Source organism: Loxodonta africana, chromosome 7 (assembly GCF_030014295.1).
Source record: "Loxodonta africana isolate mLoxAfr1 chromosome 7, mLoxAfr1.hap2, whole genome shotgun sequence".
In the NCBI taxonomy this organism is placed as follows: domain Eukaryota; kingdom Metazoa; phylum Chordata; class Mammalia; order Proboscidea; family Elephantidae; genus Loxodonta; species Loxodonta africana.
In genome coordinates this window covers 115,313,281-115,340,508 of record NC_087348.1, presented here as the reverse complement: position 1 = coordinate 115,340,508, position 27,228 = coordinate 115,313,281, and the positions used below count along the sequence as shown (strand labels likewise).

The following is a 27,228-nucleotide window of genomic DNA, read 5'->3' as shown; positions in this document are numbered from 1 at the left end:
TAATGACCGTGAGCATTTTCTCATGTATCTGTTAGCTACCTGAATGTCTTCTTTAGTGAAGTGTCTGTTCATATCTTTTGCCCATTTTTTAATAGGGTTTTTTGTCTTTTTGTAGTTGAGTTTTTGCAGTTTCATGTAGATTTTAGAGATCAGGTGCCGATCGGAAGTGTCATAGCTAAAAACTTTTTCCCAGTCTGTAGGTAATCTTTTTACTCTTTTGGTGAAGTCTTTGGATGAGCATAGGTGTTTGATTTTTAGGAGCTCCCAGTTATCTAGTTTTTCTTCTACATTGTTAGTAATGTTTTGTATACTGTTTATGGCATGTATTAGGGCTCCTAACATTGTCCCTATTTTTTCTTCAAAGATGTTTATCGTTCCAGATTTTGTATTTAGGTCTTTGATCCATTTTGAGTTAGTTTTTGTGCATGGTATGAGGTATGGGTCTTGTTTCCTTTTTTTGCAGATGGATATCCAGTTATACCAGCACCATTTGTTAAAAAGACTTGTCTTTTCCCCATTTAACTGTTTTGGGGCCTTTGTCAAATATCAGCTGCTCATATGTGGATGGGATTTATGTCTGGATTCTCAATTCTGTTCCATAGGTGTATTTATTATTCTTAATTTCAAATAGCCACACAAAATAGCATTACTCCTGTAGAATCAGGGTCTAAGATAGTTAGGCTGGACTAAAAGAAATAATAGAGTAAAAAATAAAAGTTTAACCCAGAGTTGGGAATAAAATGCATAGCTTTTCTGTTAGACTTCTTAAGGTACTAAAAGTGTAGTGACCATATCTGTGGAAATGTTTACAGATAGTTTTATGAAAATGACAAATTTTTGAGCTCTCCTAAGGCTCAGGATTTATCTTGATATTAGTGTTTTTATCAAACCCCAGAGTTGGAGGGACCTTCGAGTCCAAGCATTCTTTGTTACTAGAACGTCTTCTTTTGTGTCCCCGTGAAATGAACTTTTAGTCTCATTAACGTCTCTGAAAATAAACAGCAGGTCCCTTCCTGAGACTGTCCAGCCTAACTTCCAGAAAGTCTGTCGCTGGAAACTTCTTCCTGATAGTAAACTGAAATTTGCTTTCTATTGTACAAGATTCCCCTCTGAAGACATAGGAAGAACAAATATGACTCCTTATCCAAATTAAGATAGCCCTTCAAATATCTGAAAGCTGCTCTCAGCCCATATCACCCATAATCTTCATTCTTGAGAATAAACATCTCTTTTCTTCAGTCATTTCTCATTTGACCTCACCCCCTCACCATCCCAGTTGTTTTCTGGGCTTCGCTCACGGCTTTCTGCAAGTGTGGTACCCAGGACTAATCACAGTTCCTTAAATACAGGGATCCAAAAACCAAACCCACTGCCATCGAGCCGATTCCGACTCATAGTGACCCTATAGGACAGAGCAGAACTGCCCTGTAGTTTCCAAGGAGCCGCCTGGGGGATTCGAACTGCCTACCTCTTGGTTAACAGCCATAGCACTTAACCACTACCCCACCAGGGTTTCCAAATACAGGGATAGGGCTATTTAAAAGATACTACATTTCTGCATTTGTTTTTTCCTTACATCATTGCTTGGATTCATGGAACTTTTAGTTAAATAAATGTTGGAGTGGTTTTCAGCTGTGCTTCTGCTAAGCTCAGTAGTGAATAAAACACTGAATTTGGAATCAAAGAAGTTGGGAACAGTGCCCTTGTTGGCCTTGGTCTTCTCATGTGTTGCCCATATATGTTAGTTTTAATCATAGAATTTAGAAACCAAGGAGTAAGAGCTTTTGTTCCTAGGCAGGAGGTACAGAGTGAGCAAATGTCTGGGTGGCAGTGAGCATGGTGAGAGTAAATTTGAGGGAGGGGTGAGTTTTGACAGTTGTACAGAAGGGAGCCGGATTGTCAGAAGCCTCAGAGCCACCAAGGGCTTGGTTTCTGGGTAGGCATTTTCCAAGATGGGCTGAAAGACTTTCTGAGAGATGTTTGTCCAGATGCTATCTTTAATGACCTTCGGTGTCTAACAGTTACCGGGGTAGACCAACAATATTTATAAATAACTGAAAGATACTGATGTTTAAAGTTGGTCTGCTCTTTTGAACTGGAACTGTTAAATAAAATTAGGCATCTGGATTATCTATTCAAAGGGCTCACGTTTTTCAGTTCACTATGGTGTGTATTTACCATAAAAAGATCATTTAAGAAAAAAAAATCTTCAAAGAAAAAAGCCAAGGCTGTACATGTTCATATAAATGTGGCCAAAATCATAAGCATTTCAGACTGTTTGAGGTTGCTATGGATTCCTAAATTGCTGACTCAGATTATCAAATCTGTATTTTCTCCTAGTTGCTATCGGAAAGCAGAATTTTAAGGATTCTGGCGTTCAGTCAGGAGGGTGTGTTCACATGATTAATGTGGGGCAATGATTCTTAAACTCTTTGGATTCAGGACCCCATTGTTGACAGCCCCAAAGAACTTTGTTTATGTGGGTTATATCTATCAGTATTTTTCATTTTAGAAATTAAATGAAAGAAATTTAAAAGTATTTATTAACTTAAAAAACGAATCTAGTATATACTAACACAAATAACATTTTTAGAAAATTATATTTTTTCAAAACAGCTTTGTGAGAAGAGTGGCATTCTTTTATATTTTTGCGCATTTCTTTAACTAAGACAGCTAAATTTTCATATCTGCTTCTACATTCAATCTGTTGCAATATGTGCTGTTGGTTAAGAACAGAGGAACCTGTAAGAGCCAAAACTCAGTGAGACTGCCTTGTTTTTCCGAGTCTCACAAGTTTGCTGCCTTTGATAGGGTGTAGTTTTAACACTTTTTTATTGCTTGATTTAGTGGAAAATATTTGAGTTTTCATTCTCTCACAGGTTTCTACCTTATGCAGGTTCCAGCTTTCACAGGTTTTCCTGTATACAGCGAAAGTCCTACCACACACACATATGTAGGTGGAAAAGGGAAGAGTATTTTAATAGCTTTTTCAGATAACTGAGGATATTCTGCTTTGTTACTACACCAAACTTGACAAGTTTCTTAGAGTTAGTTGCAGAATGGAATCTGAAACCAAATGAGTGCGTTTTTTGTGCTTTGTTCCATTAAATTCCATTGGTGTGTCTTACACTTTGAATAGCTCTTTTACCCATGCATGATTTCGTAATATCATATATTGGTCATTTGGAAAATACTGGCTCACCGAGATCTTCCAAATGTTGACTCATTTTACAGTATCATAAAGTCACTTTTGTTAATATCAGCAATGATTTTTATCAGAAACATCTTAAGTATTGTGAAGCTCATGGTGGCAGACAAAACTTTCCAAAAATCTAATTTTCACTGAAAAGCTTGAATTTTATCATTAGCCACAAATATGGTCAATTGATTTCCTTGAAGTGACAAGTTTACTTTGTTTATTTAAAAAAAAAAAAAAAAAAGCCAGATATCCAAGTCTCAGGAACCATAGTTCATCTGTTAATTGTTCCTTCAAGTAAAAATGTCATTCCATGAAAAATGACTTTTCCTTAGGAGGCCATTACGATGGCATTCCCGTATTTCAGCAAAAGTCCTGAATAGGAAAGAACTGAGAAAGTGGATCATAGTACACTTGTATTTAAATGTTGAGGAGGGCAGATGTCAAGGGTTTTTGAAAGGTTTGTGCTTCTCCGGTTCCTCCTGATATCATGACAGATGGAGCTGAGATGAGGTCCCCTCCTGCACTTGGCAAGGTACAGTGACACCTGTGCGAGCCGGAACTCAGTGGGACTGCTTTGTTTTTCCAGGCCTTGCAACTTTTCCGCCTTTGACAGGGTGCAGTCTTCCCACGTTTCTTTCTATCATTTTAGTGGAAGCCATTTGAGTTTTCCTTCTCTGACAGGTTTCTGCTTTACACAGCTTCCAGCTTTCGCAGGTTTTACTGTGTAAAAGGAGAAGGGTGCTTCCTGAGGCCTTTGTGCCATGAAGCGTTATTGCCAGAGAGAAATTCAATCTTCAGGACAAAAACTGCCTCTGAGGCCTGACTGCTCCTGTTCTCTGTGATCAGCCTTTCAGGATCTGGATTTCATTTATTAAGCAAAGTGGTAAATCCTGTTACAGGCATCTCATGTCAGAAAAAAATCTAGCAATTCGTATATCAAAATGTTAATAGAGATTTCTGCTTGGTGGGATTATGTGTGTGTGTGTTTTTAACTTATTTGTAGTGCCTTTTAAGAAGATTTAAAAATTTTTTATATTGTGTTCAATATTAGTTTTATTGGAAAATAGAATTATTTTTATTAAAAATGAAAAAACAAAAGCCAAAAAACTCCACAAAGCTCAAGATTTCACTGTCTTTGCTTTAGAGAGTTGGCCATGGAGATAAGAACCACGCAGATGCAGACAGATCGCCTGTTTTTCTTCAGTTTATTGACTGTGTCTGGCAAATGACAAGACAGGTAACTTATCTGGGATATCCATTCTTACATATTTCCTTCATACCTTCCAATCCGAGTTTGAGACTTGGTCACTAATTATTAACCTCCATTTCCCGTGAAATGGAAATTCTTGTAAAGTTTCCAGGGGATAGACTGTTACTTATTGTCACATTATGAATTAAGTTGTTGTTTTTGAATGCTGTGCAGTCAATTCCGACTCATAGCTACCCTATAGGATTTCCCCATAGGGTTTCCGAGGCTGTAATCTTTACGGGAGCAGATCGCCAGGTCTTCTCTCCCACGAAGGGCTGGTGGGTTCAAACTACTAACTTTTTGATTAGCAGCCAAACACTTAACCATTGCACCACAAAGACTCCTTTGAATTTAAGTTAAAGGTTATTATTTTGCAGAGTGGTATTAAATGGTTGACAGTTTGATGTATTAGCATTTCAATGTGAGTGGAATTGATAATAGTCCCTGAGAGGTTTCCTCTTTTGTCTTGAACAATTACTGTTAAATAATATTAACACACTCACCTAGAAGCTCATCCTTACATTGTTAAGAGAGGTAAAGAAATGAACAGTCTAGGTAAGTCAAGCAAAATAAAATCCTATTTTAAGTAATTTTAGTTATTTTGGGAGGAAAATATCTTAAATATCTTTAGGGGGAAATTATGGCAATGTAGGTATGTGATAGATTTAATTCTTCTTGTTGTTAGGGTTCTCTAGAGAAGCAGAACCAGTAAAATGTGTGTGTGTATAGGGTCGCTGTGAGTCGGAATCGACTCGACGGCACTGGCTTTGGTTTGGTTTTTTGGTGTACATGAGGGAGTGACTTTTTTTTAAGAGGAATTGACTCACGAGATTGTGGGCGCTGGCAAGTCCAAAATACGTAGGTAAGGTGACAGACAGGCTGGATATTCTGGCAGTTTTGTATCCCAAGATCAGCAGATTATGTAGTAGAGGAATGAGAGAAATTCTCTCAAAATGTCTGTTTGCCTCTTTTTTTTTATTTTAGTCTAGAGGCAGAGTGCTCCCTCAGGAAATCTCTGTTTTTGCTCTTAAGGCCTTCAACTGATTAGATGAAGGCCACCCACATTATGGAGGGTAACCTGCTTTAACTTAAGGACAACTGATTTAAGCACATATAACTACTTCGTAACAGCATCGACCAATGTCTGACCAAATAACTGAGCACCATAGCCTAGCCAAGTTGACCTCAGCATTTGTTACTGCTAGAAGTACGTGAAGTACGTAGTTAATGCGGAAAATAGTCAGATAGTAGATTTTTCACTGTTGTCATAAATACGAAATGTCGAATAACGAGATAATCGATAAGTGAGGAGTCAGGTGTACCACATTCCAAAGGGAATGCCCTGAAGGGAGCAGTGTAGTTCTGATATAGGTAAAAAAAAAAAAAAAAAAAAGATCAATCATGTTTCCTAATCACACTCATTATCTGCATAGAAGAGTGCATGACCAGTGCATTTTTTTTAACAATTGTGTTAACCTTTTATGTGCTGTATGTCTAAAATCAGTTATTATTTAACCCTAATTTTAGTCTTAAAGATCCCTGGTGCACAACAGTTAAGCTCTTGGCTGCTAACCCAGAGGTTGGTGGTTTGAACCCACCCGTGGATCCATGGGAGAAAGTACCTGGTGATCTGCTCCAATAAAGATTATAGCCTAGGAAACCCTGTGGGGCATTTCTTCTCTGTTACATGGAGTCACTATAAGTTGGAATCAACTCAGTATTTAACATCAGTTATTATTTAACCCTAATTTATATCTCAATTAATAAATAATAGAAAATGAGTTTAAATCTTCTGCTTCTTTGGTAGAACTTCAGATCGCTATGAATTGGAATCAACTTGATGGCAACAGGCTTAACGGTTCAGATACCTTATAGTAGACAGTCTTTATTTTAGACATCTAGTTAGGTTTTTCTTCCTGAACATGGAACATGTTAGATATCCATAATATTTATTAATAATGGTCAGTTTTATGAGTAATTGAATACTAGTGCAGAGACATATATAGCACATTTGTCAAAATGGGACCCATTATGTTGTAATTGGATGGTATACCTGTCCTACACCCACCTCACCCCCATCTCCTCACTCTTGGGATCAGGAAGTAGCTGATGAAGGGACTTCAGATTTTAAAAAACATGCAGGGAGAACAAAATGCTCCTCCTCTCCTCTGGTTTTTTAAAAAGAAATAAAAGCAGCAGTGGCAGTTAATGCTTTGCTATTTTAGTTTCATTTTGAGGAAACTCTGACTAATTAAGCTGTCTTCTCGTAACTGAGCTAATAGTTTTGCCAAGAAGAAAGATGAAAAGTTAATCACAGGCTTAGCTCTTTTGTGTTGCTATTTCAAATGAGTCAAGATGTATTCATATTTGGCCAATAAGACTAAGTATATAACAGATACAGGAGACGAAACTTATTTTTTAAATGACTGTTTTAATAAGGATTTACAGTTGTCTTTTTGTTGTTGGCATGCTTGATCACCTGCTTCATTTAGCTTCACAGACACAAAAATTATTATTCAAGGCATAATTGCCCTTTTTTTGTTTGTTTGAGAAGAGAAATTTGTCACTTCACCCTGCCATAGTATCCTAAATTTAGGAAATTTCAAGACAAAGTTGTTTTTACCTCTATCTCCTTTGCATACAGCTCATGCTGTTTTTCACCAGCATTAGGTAGAGATCATTCTAAGAAATAAAACCTTGAGAACAGTATTTATTTCCCCAATCTGCTGTCCAGTAATTGATGGAATTCCATTTTATAGCCATATAATTGCTAGTTTTACATGGAAGCTTCCAAATAATTTTGAAACATTAGATGAACAGAAGGGATTAAACCATTTACCTTCCTGGGGTCTGCAATTCTTCCTTTGATTAGTCTCCCAAAATTATGTAAAATTAAGAAAGTCAGTAAAGCCCTTGTCCTGGGGTAGAGAGAGGATGAAATTTCCTTTTTACTAGAAAAATTGTTGCCAGTGTACTGAATTATAATGGACTCCAGTATGGCTGGATGTTCCTTGAAAAGACAAGTGGGTTGATTTGTAAATTACCTGCACATTTGCCTTGCATATTTATTTTCGTGCATTGCTGACATTTTCTGGAGACATTATTGACATTGTTTTGTGTAATTCTTGAAAACAAACATATGTTGCTGGAAATGTAAAGAAAAATATGTGTTGTTTGTAATTAATTTTGGTGGAGAAAGATGAGAGTTGCCAGAATTATTCAAGTCCGAATTCAGCAACCTACAAATTTAGGGGTAACCGGTGTCGAGGATATAGAAGTATCATGGTCAAACTGCATGTGAAAAGGAGATTTGAGGAGAAATTATTTCAGAAAATACCATAGAGTGATTTTCGAGCAGAAAATCAAGCAAATAACGCAGTAATGCCTTAGAAATATATGTTTGAATCTTCTTTTTCTTAATTTCTAAATCTGTTACACAAAGGATCTGCCCATGTGCAGGAATGAATATGCTTCAGAAGGATGTCTTAATTTTTTGTTTGTGGTGTTCAATTTGCAGTTTCCTACAGCATTTGAATTCAATGAATATTTCCTCGTTACCATTTTGGACCACCTGTACAGCTGTTTGTTTGGAACATTCCTATGTAACAGTGAACAGCAGAGAGGAAAAGAGGTAAACGACGAACCATGACCCTCCTGCTTCCAGCCCCGTTATTGTGAATCATATTATGAACGTTTGTGTATAGGTGTTTGTGTGGATGTTTTCAGTTTACTTGGGTATAAGACATAGCAGTGGAAATCTGGGGTCATATGATAACTCTGTGTTTACAACTTTTTAAGAAACTGCAGATTGTTTTCCAGTAGCCTCTGATTTTAATTAAGTGGGGCTTTTTTAACACCACTTTATCACTCAAGTGTCCCAGTTCTTTCCCTCTAAAGAGGTTTTAATGACCACGAAATACCTCTATAAATTTCATGTGTAATATTAGGTTTCTAAAGTATAAATAGCTTATGTGGTAGAGAATCTTTACCTATTTTTTCTTCTTACAGAATCTTCTCAAAAGGACTGTGTCACTGTGGTCTTACATAAATAGCCAGCTTGAAGACTTCACTAATCCTCTCTATGGGAGCTATTCCAATCATGTCCTTTATCCAGTAGCCAGTATGCGCCACCTAGAGCTCTGGGTGGGATATTACATAAGGTGGAATCCACGGATGAAACCACAGGTATTTCTTCCTTTGATTATATACAATAGGAGTTTTGATCTCTGGAACTTTATTAGGTTTTCCCTTTAATACACCTGGAAAATTTATCCATGCATTTCAGGACTTTCCCCTCTACTCTTTAATAGTTATAATGGTATAGTAGAATTATTACTCTGGGGGTAATTGATATACTTGGTTCTTATCCTGACTTTGCTTGTATAACCTTGGACAAATCACTTCATTTTGTCCTTCCTCCCTCCCCTCTGGATTCTTGTCAGAGTCTTCTTGTTTTAATATATTGGGAGAAATCGCTTTAGGAAAGCTAAAAGCCTAACAGAATTCTGGCTCATTTTGAAATATGCTATGGAATATTTATTACTTAGAATGTTTAAAAGACATTTTATTTATATTTTTATATATATATATACACACACACACATATATATATGAATGACAGGGAATCTTTGGGTATTGGCTTTTAAATTATCCTGTTGCTCAATTACTGTATTTGGAAACATACCGATTCAGGAGTATCTGCACAGTGGGTGTTCTTTGGAACTAGCCAGGGCCCTTGGGAAAGCCAGTGAAATATCAGTGGCCTCAGTAAGGCCTGTAAGTCACTGAATTTCCACCGAGTGTGATATTGGTCCCCATGGCAGGAAAAGAAAAAAAAACACATCGCAATATTTGCAGCATTTAGGGAAAGAGCTATATACCAGACTTACTTGATTTGGGGTTTCTTTAGGATCGCCTAGTTTAATGATTTAATGGTGTTTTGTTCTTGTAGGAGCCCATTCACAACAGATATAAAGAACTTCTTGCTAAACGAGCAGAGCTTCAGAAAAAAGTAGAGGAACTACAGAGAGAGATTTCGAACCGCTCAAGCTCCTCCTCAGAGAGAGCCAGCTCTCCTGCACAGTGTGTCGCTCCTGTCCAGACTGTTGTATGAATGGACTGTTTGACTGGGGTTGTCATCACCACAAACTCTTGACTACCATGGCAGCTTTAGGAGTCGAAAGTCTTCTGATTTTGGAACCCATCTGTGAGAGAAATTCAGTCACTTTATTTATTTTAAATTTCTCTAGGATGAGTTTAGAGTCGTACAGTGCAGGTGGCTTAGGTGAAATAGCACCATATACAGTTACATTATTACGACACTAATAAGGCACCCAAAGAATATTAAAATATTTAAATCTTGGATCTGAAGTGGGAACAATTTCTGATTTTAAGAGGCAAGTGCTTTGAGATTTTGGCATCTGGTAAAACCACTTCAGAAACATACCTCTTGATGGGACAGAGCTCATTGCACAGAGGGAGGGAGTGGCGTCGCAGGGTCCAGACCAACCCGACACTGAGATCCCACGGCACCCTATATATTATTGGACCTTGAAGTCGTGATGGATCCGAATCATCTGATACCCCTTCCTCCATCATGGGTTTTTCTTTTATGTAATAATTGATTTACTTTGATTACCTTTCAGCACTCATATTTCTCATATAGTGAAAGCAGTCTTGAGGATATTATGTAGTAGTAGTTGACAATTCCTGATGTCATTTATATACTTAAGATGTATTAGTTAATCCAAAATGATGCCTTATAGAAGTGCTTGGGGTGGGTGGGGGAGAGAAGGTGGTAGCTGTCCAGATCACAGAATTCCTCATCCTTGAGATTAGCTTCCGTTGGCTCAGTTACCAGAAACATCAGAGGTTTTAAAAACTCATTATCCCTTCATTTTACTTACAATTTTGAACACAAGAGGGTTGGCAAATTTTGAAGCGATATTTAAGAATTTTACTAGGATTGGTTATAAATAGCTTCTGGTAAGACAGAGTACTGTGCTCAAATTTTACATGGGATATTTTAATACTTTTTTCCTTTGCGAACTCTGTAATTCCACTGAGTGATTGTCTACCAAAGAACACAGTGCATGTAAAGATGTATTACAATCTCAGTGCCGGTAAAGGAAACCTTGCTTCACGGCGCACCCGCTATAGGTAAGAGTTTAGCGCTGTGTAAACATTGACTCCCTGGTGTCTGTTTTACTCTCTAAGAGCCATATGTAAAGTACTGTAACAAAGGAGCTTCTTGTCCCATGGGTCTTTAATTAAAAGAAAATTTCAACTGACTTTTAAACTTTGTCCTAAGTTTCTTGCCTTAAGTTTGTTTTGCAGAAATGTTTTATTTGGAAATTTTTTGAACAAGAAAGAGGTGTCTCTAGCACACTGCCCCAAACTGAAATGTTCAGTTTGAATCTGTTTTTTCCCTAATACTCAAACAATACTAAAAACTACAGTTTTTTTCATTTAATTCACAACAGTCTAAACCTTAGCCCTGCTCTTGGTCTTGCAATGAGGGAAAGTAATTTGTATCAGTACATTCAGTATTAGTAAAAGCAGTAACAAAATGAGTTGCTTATTGTGTGAAATTTAAGAAAATTTATAAGAGGGCACTTAATTGGCCAATCTATCAGTTATTAAAGCTAAGTTTTCTGGTCCAATTATTTCACAAATCTGTTCTCTCTCTTCCATTCCATCACTGTCATTTAAGCCCTTATCATCTTGGACTGATAGCACAAAAAAAAATGTAGATGACTGAAGAGATCAAGATATTTGAAGATAAAAATCAACTTCTTATAATTCAGTCTAAGTGCATATCTATCACTGCTCTGTTTAAAACCTTCCAGTGACTCCCCTTTCAGCTTCTGCAGAAGTCTCCAACATGGAGTACACACACTTGAGTACTTAAGACAATCCATTGGTATATATGTGGGGGTGGGATATTAGTACTTTGTTACATACTTGTCTACACAAATAAAACTTTAATATTTGGATTGACAGTTGTGTTTTATTATGCAACCAGTTAACCAATTTGTTGTTGAGTCAACTCTTGATTCATGGTGACCCCATGTGTGCCAGAGAACTGTGCTCCACAGGATTTTCAATGGCTGATTTTTGAAAGTAGATGGTCTAGCCTTTCTTCCAGGGTACCTCTGGATAGACAGGAACCTCCAACCTTTCAGTGAGCAGCTGAATGTGTTAACCATTTGTACCACCCAGGGACTTTTATAGATAAATACACATATATATATATCTGTATACACACACACACACACACGCAGTCTGTGTGTTACGTATGTATATATCTTAGCTGGTGTAGTGAATTAATATGGCCCTTCTAGCCATAGTCTTTGTGATTCCCACACAATGATTGGGTAGGACCATGCAAATAAGTGAATGAAACCTGTGATTGTTATGTGTCAACTTGGCTGAGCCATGATTTTCAGTGGTTTGCCAGTTATGTAATGAGGTAGTCATCCTCCATTTTGTGGTCTGATGTAATTATACTCCACTTTGTGACGTGTTGTAAATCCTAGCCGCTATGCCTGTGGTTATGGTCCCATTTGGCAGTGAATTCAGTTATGTTAATGAGGCAGGATAAGGGCAGGATGTATCTTCTACACTGACTAGAGGGTGTGACTCAAGTCATCACCCTTATTCAAGTCACGCCTTTACTTGGGTCACACTTTTTAGACAGGATGGCAAGGAGAGAGAAGTGAGCAGAGGGGCAGGAGGGAGGAACCTCAGTACCACCAAAAAGAAGAGTCAGGAAGTGGAACTCGTCCTTTGGACCCGGGATCCCTGCATGAGAACCTCCTACACCCAGGAGACAGAGAGCTGTAACACCGGAGACGGCGAGAGACAGCAAGAAGCAGTGGCAGAGAAACGGTAACAGCAGAGGCAGTGGAGCCAGGAGACAGCAGGACCGTGGGGCTAGAGCTGAGTGCCTTCAGGTTGAGGTTCACTGGTGGAGTGGGGTGCCTCTGGCACTCACTGGCAAACTAAAGGGATCTGTTAACACTTGCAGGGCAGAGGCCCTGCCAAGGGGCCGAGGGCTGGAGAGAGAGCCCTGCCTGCAGACACAGCTGTCCTGATAAAAAAAAAAATTATATCATTTCTGATCCTGAATTGTAACCTGTTACTTCCTTGGTAAACCCCATAACCGTGAGTATTGTCTGTGAGTTGTGTGTGGTCATTGCAACAAATTATCAAACCCCGCAGAGGAGTAGAGTGCCCTGGGAGGGATAACTGGTGTCAGAATTGCTCAAAGGTCTGGAGAGAGGAGGTATGTCTGACCTTGGGCTGATGATGCAGATAACGAGTCTCACTCCCTGCCCTGAAGTGAAGTTAGATGAGATCTGACGCTGCCGCCACACCATTTTTCTAAGAACACACAAAACGTCTATGGAGATGGGTTCTATAGACAACACTTTATGATCAAAGTACAAAAAGTTTAGATCACATATGATCAAGTCCAAGCTCCTTAGCCTCCTGTAACCTGGTTTCTGCTTACCCCTGTATGCTCATCTGCATACCCCAGCTTTTATGTGCCAGTACTACTCAGCTGTTCACAATTCCCCAGTGTAAACTACAGATTCCCACCTCTGTTTTTGTTCATTCTATCCTACCTACCCAGAACACTGTTCTTTCTTGTGGCTAACTCCTGTTCTTTAGAATTTAGGCATTGTCTCCTCCTCCAGGAAGTTATCCCTGATTCACCACTCCCTTATGCTGCGCCCACTTCTTCTATGCTCTCATAATACAGTGTACATGCTGTTCCCACTGCATTCACCACACTGTATTCAGTTCAGGTGCCTGCCACCAGCCTGTAAGCATACCTTCTCACTAAGCTTGCCTGCCCATCCACACCCGCATCCTTCACATAGAAGATACAGGTGATCCTCATTATTTGCAGATTCCATATTTGCAAATTGGCTATTCACTAAACATATTCCTGGTGCTTTCATTCACGGACATGCGCGGGGTGGTGAAAGTTTCCCGGCCTAAGTTGAACAGGCTCTTTCCATGTTCTCTAATGTAGTATTCCTGGGCCTTTATAGAACATAACTACTGCAAATAATAACAACCAAATGTAATTGTGTTTGAAATGCATTGTAAAAGAACTCTGCTACAACATAAATGGGTGGATGACAGCATACTTATTCCTCTGCTGTAAACTCAGGTAAGGAAACTTTTTGTTTTCAGTTCTCACCTAAGGATATCAAAAGTTGGAATGGACACCCAGGTTTGAACCTTAGCTGAGGGATGGAGTAGGTTTTATCACTTTTAAGCCACTCTTTTCCTAATTAGGACTTGCAGCCATTACAATTCAAATAATTGTTGTACAGTTTAATTAGCTGAAATTGAAAGAAAGAGAAAGCAAACAAGAGTTTAATAGTTGAAATAGTGGATGAAACACAAGAAATGTTTACGTCGCCAGAGCAGAGATTCTCAGCTTCCTTGGGTCTATGGACTCTGTTGTGAATTCAATGAAGGTAGACCAGCTCATCAGAAAACTGCACATGCACACAAGAGTTTACACACAATTTTAGGAGATTTACAAATACCCCAAAGGCTATTTAAAAACACTAGGTTAAGTAAGAACTTCAACTGTAGAAAATTCAGTAAGACACCTGACAAGCCTAGTGCCCAGGCAGCCACTACAATTCATGCTGGCTGTTTAGATATAATCCTAGAACTCCGTGTTCTTCAATCAGTTCCACGGGAGGCATAATAAGGAATTCTTTTAACGTGGTTCATGGGTTCATTAGACGCTTAGGGTGTCTCATCACCTGCCATGAGACATTTCAACCTTGTTGGGTTTAGTTTCCATATAAGCACAAGGATGGGAAATAAATACGCACTAAATACCAATATACTCTTATTGTTTCTCATAATGTTAGTGCCCTATTTCGAAATGTATTTTTTGATAGATTACAACAAATAATGCCTTTATTAACAGGCTGTTAAGGAAAGTTCCAGTGTTTCCTTAAAAGAAGCTGCTTTATTGGCAAATTTAGTGGCAAATTTATAAAAAGTTAACATGTCAATCTATTCAGAATTATGACTTACATTATTAACAGTGACAATGCATGTGTATAGTAAATCTTGCACTCATACTGTGCACTAATAGAAACAAATATCCAAGGGGTTCCAGAAGTTTCAGGATTAAAAACCATAATGCCTTGATTGAATAGCATGATTACAAAGTTATTTAAAAACAGCAAATGTATACACTTTACAACACCCTCTCCTCACTTTATTCCAAAATTTCATTATTTAAAAAATATTTTTATAGTTTTTATGAGTAGCTGACTTAAAATGACTGCTTGGGTCTTTTTTTTCTCCTTTTTACTTTTCTCACAGTAGATTTAAAAATAAAAGCCATACAAGTGTATTTAATACTGATCAATGTTTGTAATGCCAAAAACCAAACCAAACCAAAATAATAGGAAGGATAAGGGCTCAGAAGGAAATGACATGAGTTATTTTTACTTAGCCTCTGAGAAGATACCAACGGAGGAGATGAAAGGAATCCTCCTAAGTGTGTATAAATATTTAAATACAGAAAAATCTACATCAATAGTCAAAGTACATTTAATGGTTGCATTGGAAAGGGGAATGGGTACTTCACATGCCAGAGGAAGATTTAAAAGTGAGACTTCTCAAGCAAATGCTGCCTATGGGATAGCCTCATATTTTGATAATCCAAACCTAATTTTATTAAAGAATTATTTTTTTTAAAAAATCACACCCACAAGTAAAAAACTGGTAATGTGTTTACAAAGTGCAATGTATCAGTACAGCAAATCCATTCCCAACAAAGAAGCAGAGTATACGTGGCTTCTTGACCTTTAAAAAACCCCTGGCTTCCATTTGGGTGGTTTAACATTTAGCCGTGCTGTATAACACAAGAAGCCTGTGTGATGAAGCTTGTGTTCCTTAACACCTGCTATCAATTAATTCCAACAGAAGAGAGTAAGAGACCTGGAAAGTAAATTGTCACATCTGATTGATGAAGTACAGATTATCTGAATAAAATTTATGACCTGGTACCAGTCAGTAATCCCACGACAAACTATTGCTTTGTAATGAACTCTGTATGGTTTGCATGTCCTTAAGTAACTGAAGATTTTTCCTGCTTTTTTCTCCAGGTCTCAGTTTGGCAAAGTCCTTCTTATTTGTGGTCCCCAGAGTTCCAGAAGAACGGCTGCTGCTGTTTCCTTCTTCATCAAGAGACTTTTTGGTGGCTCTTAATTCCTTCCTCTGCTTCTCTATCTTCTGTTTCTCCAACTACACCAAATAGCCCCGGCAGGGAAAAAGGAAAGGAGACTAATGAAAACATTCTGTTCAGATAACCAGTACTTTTAAGTTTAACTCTCAAAAAAAAAAACCAAATAGTACATTTTAGGATATATTTAAAAAGGGTTAAAAAATCTACTAGTCATTTAACACTCATTAAAAAAAAAAAGTTTTTTTTTTTTGAGCATTATACTACATGCAAGATGCTGTGGAGGATTACAAAAACAATCTGGCCTTCCAAGTGCTTAAAATACGTAATGATATACAAACAAATCAATGTGGATGCTATACTAGCAGTTACAACGGTGTTGCCAAAGTTGCCAGGACTGTCTCAGTGGTGCCTCTGGGTAAGTCTCAACTGCCAGCCTTTTGGCTAGTAGTTGAGTGCTTAACTGTGCCACCCAGGTGTTCCACTGAAGAGAAGAAAATTAGGTTGGCACTAATAAGCTAATACATACTTGGGCAAATTACTTAATTTCACTGAGGCTATGCCTACCCCTGAGTGTCTGGGTAATGCAAACGACATGCTCGGCTGCTAACCAACAGGTTGGAGGGTTGAGTCTACTCAGAAGTGCCTTGGAAGAAAGGCCTGGTGATCTGAAAAATCAGCCACTGAAAACCTATGGAGCATAGCTCTGCTCTGACACACATGCGGTCACCGAGAGTCATTGCTGAAATGACAGCAACTGGTTATGTCTCCCTCCCAAGAAACTTAGCCTAATTTCCTTATTTATAAAATAAGAACAATAAACTCACCTCATAAGCCTTCCCTGAGAACGAAATGAGCACAAAGCACACAGCATTGTGCCTATCGTGGCAACCAATCAATAAGTGGCAGCTAAACCACTTATGTTTCCAGACTTTTCCACATTAACCAGTAATACCACCATCCTTCATGATAAATCTTTTCCCTCCATCCATATCATATCATATCTACCAGCAAGTAGCTCTAATATTTCACCTTAAAAACCATACCTCGAATCTGTGCACCTCTCCCCAGCCCCAGTCACCTACTAGGCCAAGTGGCTACCTCCTCTGATACAGATTATCTGGTCTCCCAGCCTAAGTCTGTCCCATCCACTCACCCCCACCCCAAGTAGCCTCTTAAGTACATAAATCATTATGTTACTCCCTGGATAACTTCCCACTGCACTTAGTGAATAGTTGTTTTATTGATTTAATATAATTAGTAACATAACATAAATATAAGATGTTTTCACATATGTGACCTGGCATTTCTAGGTGCCTTTTAAAAGACTCGGGTAAATTCAGAACCATTTAAATTCATGGAAGTTAAAGAATATGATAAAGAATATTAAATAACCCCTGTAGCTTCCTATTTATGATACACTTACAAGGTCATCCAATTCATGTTTCAGAAAATAGTTGTTTTTTTTTTTTAATCTTTAGAAACTTGAGTGAAAGAAAACTGAATTACCTGGGCTTGGTATTTTCGAACTTTAGTTATTTGATTGGCTTTTGCTTCCATCCTTCCAACTAATGTCTCCAGTTCGCATTCTAAGTCTTCTTTCAGTTCAGTGGTTGGTGACTCCTGGATAAGTTTCACTAGCTGCTGGTGATCACTATATACAAAGCAAAAGTGAGACTTAAAGTTAAGTTTCTTCAGTTTCATGGTTAGGTCCACTATACCTAACTCATGATAAGGCTATTGCTTTGTATTGAAAAAATTAATTTTTTGCAAAACAAAGCAACAAAATTTTATCAGTCATAGTTTAAAATTTCAAGGCACTGGAGGCAGATATGAGAGTTCTTACTTTCAAAGGCCTAATCATTTATATTCCTATTTCCCCCATAAGATTATTACATATACAGAAAGTCTACAGACACATCTTAACTTAAAAGTTTACTTAAACTTAACGTGTATCAAGCTCCCAGACAAGGAAGTAACACTTAAATTTAAGCCTTGGCATTCAAAACATTTAATATTAGAAAAGGGAGAGGTTTCTCCCATCATCAGTGCTATTTGTTAAAATTCCAGTAACTTTGCTTAGTGCTTGATGCAAGTATTATGCTCAACAAATACTTGTTGAACAAACAAAAAGTAGGATTAAAAACTCAATCAAGAAATTCAAAACATGGTTCTAGAACTAAATGTAATTAAAAAACAAAGTAACATATGACAACTCACAAGCTCATTTGCCCAAATTCATCCTGTAAAGTCTGTAAGACTTCTGACAACTCTTCATTAATGGTGCTGGAGGAGGACGGTGTTACTGGCAACTTCTTACTTTTACAACATCGTGAAGATGCTTGCTTTGCCAGAGGAACACTGTTGACTACTCGATCATTGCACAAAGCTTTACTGTGTTGCTTCATTAGATGCAAGACATGTTGAACATTGGCTACCACAGCATGGCTAGGACTGGTGGACTGAAGAGGGAAAAAAATGATCAAAGTAAGAAGTTACTGAAGCCACATCCTCTTAAATCTATTTTCTCCCTAACCTGGGTAAAAAGAATCCCCCCAACTCCTACCAAGTCCCGATACCTTGAATCCATCTCTTACTCTCCACCCTGGTGTTATCCACTTGGCAGCTATAGGAAGAACATCTCAACTGGTTTCCCTGCTCCCAGTCTCTTCCATCTCTAAACTCTTAGAGTCTGTTCTATCAGTTATCCTCTTAAAAAATGATTCTGACCATGTTGTTTTCCTATTTGAAATCCCCTGATATAAAATATTTTTAAAGGCTTCATTAAAACTTCCCAGCAATTAATTGCCCCATTCTCTGTTCACCTATACCACTTTCTATATATCTCTATCACAGCATTTATGATATATTGTATTTGTATAACTACTTCAGATATAAGGGCCATTACTGAATTTATTTATCTACCCTTGAGTAGTTGGCAGCACTAAGTACACATATGTCACATAAGCAACATAAAAAGGAAAAACCTGGTAGCTTTCTAAAAGAAAAATTTTGTTTTGAGAGCTAAACAACAATCTTAACATGCTAGACCAATTTTACCAACAGATGGGTGGGCTGACTTGGCTTACTGATATTTATTAATGTGATTTTATGATTACTGGATCTAGTAATAAAAAACTGGGACTTGTATTCAGTGTCTTTATTTCATTTTTCTAATAATTCATTTTTACTATATTTTACAAATTGGTGCATACTGTTCTACTGTTCTACAACAAAGCAAAATTAAAAGTAAAAACTGGTCCTTTGTGATAATTTGAGAAAAACTCAGGTAGATGACTGCATATTCTTAGCTGTTTGAATAATCCTTACCAAAGAGTACACAGGAATAACAAACAGCTTCAAAAGGAGAGCTCATGTTGAAAAGCCCTATCTTTGAACCCCGCCCGTTCAATCTTTGTATCAAAGACTTTGATGAGAATTACTAAAGACAGGCAATCAAATGTGGGGATAACGAAAATATAATGCAAGAGCGAACTAAGTTATAATGTGGGTTAAGGTGAATCTATTCCTATAAATAAACCTTCATTAAATTAAAAATTCTATACTGAGGACCCTGGTGGCGTAGTGGTTAAGTGCTACAGCCGCTAACCAAGAGTTTCCAGGTGCTCCTTGGAAACTCTATGGGGGCAGTTCTACTCTGTCCTATAGGGTTGCTGTGAGTCGAGACTGACTCAGCGGCAACAGGTTTGGTTTTTTCTTTTTTGGTATGCTGAAGATGAATAAAAATCAACTTCACAAGTACAGGATCTAAAGAGGCTGATGTAAAGACTAAGGGGAAAAAAACCTGTTAATTTAGTTGACTACAGAATCAATGAGTGTGATGATGATGTGGCTATGCCCTAACCTTAACGTGAAGCCAGGCTGAATTAACAGACTACCTAGAACATGCCTGCCTTTATTCTGTGGTAGTCAGACCATGCTTACAGGGCTATTAAATTTAGAAAGGAAGAGAGTGATGAGGTGGAAAAGAAACTAAAAAAATCACATCTTAGAATGAAGGCCTGAAGAAAAACAAGATATTTATAATCTGGAAACAGAACAAGGAAATAAGAAAAAGTTATCTTCAAAAGTTTTAAAATTTTCTTGTAGTCAAGAGTTCATTTGGTCTACGTATATCCCTGAAGGCAGAAGAAAGACCAATGACAGAATTTATAAAGTGGCAGATTTCAACTCATCTTAGGGAAGAACTTTCAAATAAAGCTGTCTAGAAATGTGAAGGGCTGTTTGAGGTATAATGGGGTATCATCAGGAGAGGTATTCAGAGTAGACAAGATCATTTGTCTGGAGGTTTATGGAATAAAAACACTGGATTGCAGAACTATACTATCTAAATGGGTCCTAAATCTGAACATCAGACTGAGACTATGAAACCCGTTAAAAATACTTGTATGGGTCTCATACCTAGAGAGTTCTGATTCGGTACACTAGTGGGGGGTTTAGGAATTGCTTTAACATAGGTCAAAAGGTGGTCTGAAATCTAATAAAAGACAGCATGAAGCTGATGGAAGTAGAAATATAAATTTTATTTATTTATTTTAACATGATTTGGGGAAAAGCTAGAAAACATTCTCTAAGCTTTTACTCAGGGTTTACTATGGGTTTTAAATAAAATGAACAAACAAAATTCAAGAAAATATTTACTCCCTAAGCTTCTCCAACTCACAAGGCATTCAAAGCATCTATACATGAAACGATCAGCGTACAAACCAGTTCATTAAAAAAAAAAAAAGTACAAACTAGCACTTATTAGAAATCACTCAAGACTTGCTGATATTTGACAAAAATAAGAGTTAAAGGAATATAAGATTTAAGTCTCTGCACGACTGCTTCTTGGAGAATGAGTCCTAGGAATGATCTGGACGTGAGGTCTATCATCCTGTTAAACTAACAAGGTAGATACTAAAAACCCAATGCTACAGTGTATCACTTCTTATTTCCTTGATCACTATTTGCAACCACACCTTCTCCAAAGCAGGGTCTTCGCTTTGGTTCACTGCTTCCCTTCCATATATACTTTACCTGCACTCCCACCCATTAAACATTTTCCAATCTTAGTTATCTTCTACTGCTGCTATAACAAAAATACCACAAGTGGGTAGCTTCAACAAACAAATTTGTTTTCTCACAGTTAGAAGGCTAGAAGTCTGAATTCAGGGTGCCAGCTCTGGGGGAAGGCTTTTTCTCTCTGTCAGCTCTGGAGGAAGGTCCCTGTCTTTCTGAACTTCTGCTTCCCAGTTCCTTGTAGATCTCCCTGTGTCTTGGTATCTTACCCCACCTCTGCTGCTTTAGCTTGCTTGTTCCATCTTTTGTACCTCAAAAGAGACTGACTTCAGACACACCCTACGCTAATCCTGTCTCATTAACATAACAAAGATAACCCAGTCCCAAATGGGATTATAGCCACAAGGCACAGAGGTTTATAACAGGATCTCATTCTCAGTCTTACTATGCTCCAGGATGGTAGAGGGAGCAAGAAAATGTTTCCAACATTTCCTGGCATACAGGCAGACGAATGGATTTAACTTGATGTTCTAAGATCTACAAAAAAAATCTTAAATTCCACCAACTCACCTTTCCAGCTACAAATGGCATATCACCCAAGCATAATCTATAATGTGGTTGTGCGGCAAAATAGTTTCTAGAACCTCTCTGAAAAGGAAAGAAAACAGTTACTACATGACTAACCGGGAGCTTTGGCTTCATGCTGAGCCACTACTTGCCTCAAGTAGATTGGTATTATGGTACTGAGCTCCTAATAATACTTATCAACACATACTCTGCGCTAACTAGGAAAGGTTAGGAAAGAAAAAAGGCACCTGACAAAAAAGCAGTTATACACCGAGAAACTGTGTGTGCATGTGTATGTGTGGACACACACAAACATTTTAAGGGCAAAAGGTAATTAGTACAATACTGAATAATAACACTAACACTTGTGCAGTGCTTTATAGTGGTTAAAAGCTTGGCTGCTAACCAAAAAGTCTGCAGTTCGAATCTACAAGCCACTTCTTGGAAACCCTATGGGGCAGTTCTACTCTGACCTATAGGGTCGCTATGAGTCAGAACTGACTCAATGACAACAGGTTTGGGTTTTGGTTGTTACATCGAGATCCAAAATGCTTTCATGTCTATTAACTTACTATCAGGGTAAAGTTTAGAAGTAGGTATTATTTATCTTCACTTTTTGAATGAGAAACTGAGAACGAAAGGTTTACTTTCCCATGGTTGTAGTACCACAAAGTTTATGAGTGTTTTCACATAAATTACATCAAGTAATAATCAGCACTCTGACTTATTTGGTTCTGTTTCCATACCTTTTCTGGTGGCTTTGACTTCTTTTTTTTAATTCTTCTTGCACTGTCAACATATGGAGATGTTTTATCTTCGAAGATAAGTCTATTTGTCTCTAGACCAGTTTGCAACTAGGAAAAATATGAGAACCTAAAATTAGTGATGTAGAAATAAAAGGTGATTAAAATCTGAGATGTGTCATACAAAGCCCAGTAAAAACCAACAGCAGTATCTGACTGAAAAGCATGTCACAGCTATATAACTATGTCTTGAACAAATCTGCCACCATTTGGTAAATTATTTTAAATCAGTGCTGGTCTTTCATTCGATCTTCAACTGCTGTTACAGTTTCTCCTTCCTTTAGCCTGAAACACTTCAGCTCCATTATTTGTAGCTGCTCCGTGAACTTTATCTAATGAATTAAATGCAATGTATTTAACTCCAAACTGACGGATGTTTCAGTACTTAGTTCTTCTCACAAATAGCATCTACACCATGGTGCCAAGCACAAAGCAGCCACAAAGCAAAATACACATCTTCCTCTTTAAAAACTCATACACTTACGGTATAGAAGAAGGGAATTATCACTTTATGTCCAAGAAAATTGGAAGTATGCCTGTGAATGTTATCAAGCATTTTTCTCTAAAAGTTTAGTAACTCTATATTAAGTTAAAAATAATTCCTTAACTACATGGTACAAATTCCACAAGTAATTACAAAGGATTTAAAAAAAGGACTATTTTCCTTAGACAACTTTAAAGTTTCCTTAAAAAAAAAAATCTATCTAGAACGGTGGTTTTCAAACTTGTCTGTGTATCAAAAATGTCTTAAATTTATAAGAAAAATTCTGATTTCTAGGCTCCTCTCCAGACCTCATGATTCTGAACAATCCAGGTTGGAGAAATCTGTATTTTAAAAGTTGCCCAGGAAATTATGATGGAGCTAGAATGAACACTCCGAACTACTGGATTAGTAAAAGAAATACTGAGATCATTACTAATATACTGTTTGTAGTGACTGCACTCTTTGTGGACAGAAATCTATTCAGTGACAAGGAAATCCAGGTAGCTCTAGCTCCAGGAATATCTATACATTTTCACACACATAAAAATGCTTTATTCAGAGTAAAATGACTAGATAAAATTCAATGAAGAAGAAATTACTATTGTGGGAGACCTATGATGCTAATGAGTGTGAATACCATTAAAATAGAACAAAGTTTTTAATAAACTTCCGGCTCATTTAGTACTTTCCAGTAGTTGCCTTATATTTGTATGCGAGATTTTGAACATTTTAAAAGTATTTTCATTTTCTCTCATCCCATTTGTTCTCTAACCATTAACAAGATATAAAATGAAGATTAAGCTCTAAATTGGTAAGTAATCTGCCCAGGGCTACACAAATTAAGAGTTAGCCAGACTTGGAACCACACATCCCCAGCCACTGTTCTTCCACCACAGTAATGCTCACCATTAGAGCTTAAAACCTTTACTGATATATTATCAGTAATAACTGATTTGGTCCCCATTTTTTGCCTGCTAAAAGTGAAAATATAACAAAAAAATAAATTCACAATTAATTTTTAATTTCGTACATAATAAAAGCCAATACCACAATCTATGTAAAGCACAACCTGCAAGTTTTCATGTCCCAAGTGAGGAAATGGAGACACAGGAAAATGGCCTACCCTAGAATGGAAATGGCCAGAGAAACCAGGTAATTCCACAATTTGTTGGTGGCCAAAAATAAAGCTACATTGCTATATAACTGAGAAAGCACAGTTGCCACTGAGTCAATTCTGACCCACAGGGACCCTAGAGGGCAGGGGAGAACTGCCCATAGGGTTTCCAAGAAGCAGCTGTTGGATCTGAACTGCCAACCTTTTGGTTGGCAGCTGTATCACTTAACCACTCTGCCACCAGGGCTCCCTTAAAATACATATATACGTATGTATGTACACATATATACATTTCAATTTATATATATAAATTGATCAGAAGGCAAAGATTAGAGAAAAAAATGTAACACATTTAATAAAAAGAGAATCTGTTAACTTAATGAATTCAGAGAAGCACTGGAGGAAACAGACACAATGATGAGCGTGTTTGTATCCCTGTGGATCACATATGAAGTGACCCCAGGACATAGTCGGCATCTGAGCAGACTGAACTGCAGAGGATCCACTCCTAAATGTTTTGGAATCAGAACCTGTTTCTTGTGTTAATATACTAGTAATTATTAATGAAGATAATAATTATTAATGACAGAAAACCATGCAAATGCTATACAACTTAAAAACCTTGGAAGGAGAGAGGAATATCTGGGAGGTATTTCAGCAAATAAAATTACGTTCACAGGGGGAAGAGTCTTCTGGTATAAAAAGAAGTGTTTTACTGAGTTCTAAGACTTATGGGGATAAGGCAGTGTTATTATATCTTCTGGAAATGTGGTATTGTTTGGTATATATAAACTCAATGTTTTTGTGAATCCACAGTGCTTCACCTACTCCAGCTGGTGTGTACTACATGGGATAAAACCCTAGGCTAAGAGAGAGTAGAGCTCATTTTTCTGATACGGTGGCTTCTGAGAACTGAGCTGAGTCACTAAGCTATTGGGGCAGCCCACTACCTCAATTTCTGTCCTGGTATCTTGAGGCCACCAAAGAAAAGTAAGCACCTGTAAGCTGGTTACTGAACAATGGCTTATGAACATTTCTGATAGTGACCCATGGTAAGAAGTAAGTTTTACATGATTACTAACCTTATTACGTGTATTGTTGCGTGCCATCAAGTCGATTCTGACTCATAGCAACCCTATAGCACAGAGTAGAACTGCCCCATAAGATCCCTAGTCTGAAATCTTTATGGGAGAAAATGTTCACATTTTCTCCTGTGGAACCGTTGGTGGGTTCAAATTGCCGCACTTTAGGTTAGCAGCCCAGGGCTTTACCACTGCAGCACCAGGGCTCCTTTATTATGTATACAGTCCCTGATACTTCCTAGTCTTTTTTTTTTTTTTAAATGTTAACTGAAATGCCACAATTTGAGAAACGCTAATCTATAGAATCACTCAAAATTTACTCTTTGCCTGGAAAAATACATGTTCACGACTTCTCAAATCTTAGAGACAAATCTAAAAAATAAACAACCTAAGATACCCAAGTGTCCTCATTTCTTTATATATAAAGAGTAGTAAAAACATGTGGAGCCTACCTGCTTACATTTCAACTTACCTGGGCTGCCTTAACTTGCATACGTTTCCTTTCCTGTTCTTCTTCACGGAGTTTTGCTTCTAATTCTTGCATTTTTTTCTAGCGAAAAGAATATTAAAAAGGATTAATAGTGAGAAAAATATCTTAACATCTATTTGTAAAATTTTAACATAAAATAGTAACATAAGAAAATGTCTTAAAATTTTAACATAGTAACTATAAATTTGTGGGTCTGGTAATGACTTTGGGCTTGCCAGTATCCATGACACTCTGTTTTATGATCAATTACTAGTCATTTGTGAGGTAGCTACGAGGTTGTTGGATGGAACTATGGGTAAAATCTGTGGCGAAAGAACAGACCTCTGTATGAAAATAAACAGGCCACATGGAGGCTGAAAGTGGAATTTTAGCCTCAGTGGTATTAAATACCTCTCCAGGTGAAACAAAACTAAAATTCGTTCAGAAAATAGCTTAAACCAAGTGATGCAAGCCTTAAGGACACTAAAAATCATTTATTCTTTCAACATTTTCAAAAAGAACTCCCTAAAGCTTATCAAGATTAGATTCTTAAATGTGAACATTTTCTGAGTTTATATTTGTTTCTCTTTAAACTCCTACATATTTCTTTGCAAAAATATCACCTTTATTCCAATGTTCAGTGATATACTCAATTAAAAAAAACAGTATTATGTGTAAGTGAATGAAAGATACATTTACTGACTTCTGCAAGGGCTTGCATTGTGGTAAGTTTGTTATACTCCTGTTCAAGAAGATCCAATTTTTCAAGTTTGGTCTGAACATGCGTTTGATCATGTTGTCGTTCTCTTTCTAAGGAAACCTGGGAAACAAAATTAAATACAGCATGATAATTTGACAATCAAAAAAAAAAAAAAAAACTACTGACACTGAGTGTATCTTAGAATGCAATGTGTGCTATCTGTCTGGCTTTCCACAGAACTACTGAAGATACTACAGAGGAATTCTAGGAAAACAATATTAAGATGAAATCACAGGAACATTAAAAAATACAAGTGGGATCCTGTTTTTACCATATGCATTGATGGTATTTGGTTTTATATAGTGAGACTATACTTCTGTCCTAGGATAGCAGGATTTTCCTGGATAGAGAGGCTATACACACACAAATACTTTCAATTTGTCTTAAGTAGTCAGTCTCTTAAGACAACAATTATGGTTTTGACATTATTTACATCACCTCTGAATTTCTATGTAAAACACCCTTTTTTTACTCAAGTTTAGGGTCAAGGATTTGAAAAGACTACCTCCTACAGGTATTTAAGGATTGACAATAACAGGATAAACTATTAAGCAAGGGTAAGAATGGAAATACGTTAAATAAAGTCTAGTGATAAAAAACCAAAATATTAAGTACCTGAACTTATCTTCATACACAAGTCTATAGCAATAGGTATCATACTAATAGAAATTTGAAAATGACAAAGCAATATAAATACTCTTATCATAAATTTGTGTGAAGTACTAAACACCTTAGTGGATATTGATAGCTCTTAAAAGAATACATTAACTTAAAACTGGCATAAACTGTGTTTTATTGCCAATATTGGAACTATTCTTAATAATAATTATCCTTATTAAAAGTGCTATCTAAAATTTACTGATGGAACAAGTGTTATAATCGTAAGACATCCATTATATTTGTCTAACAGTTAACTCCTAGATATATTAGCCAAGACATCTTATAGTTGCCCCACAGATGTTTATTTCCTGAACACTGGAATATCCCAATGAAGAGAATTACTGCATATTGTTGTTTTGCTCTAATGTGCAGATTGAAATGATCACTAACATCACCCCATCCATCACATACAGATGCTGATAAAACAGAGTAGGATTATATTATTACATACAAATCTGAAAGCAAAAAAGTGCACTCTCCAGTTGCAAAAATGAAAAAGGGACTCAAAGAGCAGTACAGTGCAGAGATACTGAAGGCAACTATGACATGAAGCAGTACTGGTGCCTTTGCATATAAGACGCGCAGG

General features: G+C 37.2%; 2 protein-coding genes across 8 annotated transcripts in view; one reads left to right on the top strand and one right to left on the bottom strand.

Annotated features, from left to right (window-relative positions):
- Window positions 1-10,738, top strand: part of MTMR2 (myotubularin related protein 2) — a 79,144-nt gene extending 68,406 nt beyond the window's left edge. For all 6 annotated transcript variants that reach the window (XM_003415593.3, XM_010595405.2, XM_023554733.2 and 3 more), the window contains 4 exons: window positions 4,344-4,436; window positions 7,966-8,079; window positions 8,457-8,633; window positions 9,400-10,738. In XM_003415593.3, coding sequence (XP_003415641.1) covers window positions 4,344-4,436; window positions 7,966-8,079; window positions 8,457-8,633; window positions 9,400-9,561 — 546 coding nt within the window. In that variant the 3' untranslated portion in view covers window positions 9,562-10,738. The remainder of the gene's footprint in view (window positions 1-4,343; window positions 4,437-7,965; window positions 8,080-8,456; window positions 8,634-9,399) is intronic.
- Window positions 10,739-14,434: 3,696 nt separating this feature from the next.
- CEP57 (centrosomal protein 57) overlaps window positions 14,435-27,228 on the bottom strand; it is a 50,153-nt gene continuing 37,359 nt past the window's right edge. For both annotated transcript variants that reach the window (XM_023554732.2, XM_003415656.4), the window contains exons 5-11: window positions 25,926-26,042; window positions 25,226-25,303; window positions 22,017-22,124; window positions 21,274-21,351; window positions 17,902-18,143; window positions 17,191-17,335; window positions 14,435-15,743 (exon numbers count right to left, since the gene is read on the bottom strand). In XM_023554732.2, coding sequence (XP_023410500.1) covers window positions 15,510-15,743; window positions 17,191-17,335; window positions 17,902-18,143; window positions 21,274-21,351; window positions 22,017-22,124; window positions 25,226-25,303; window positions 25,926-26,042 — 1,002 coding nt within the window. In that variant the 3' untranslated portion in view covers window positions 14,435-15,509. The remainder of the gene's footprint in view (window positions 15,744-17,190; window positions 17,336-17,901; window positions 18,144-21,273; window positions 21,352-22,016; window positions 22,125-25,225; window positions 25,304-25,925; window positions 26,043-27,228) is intronic.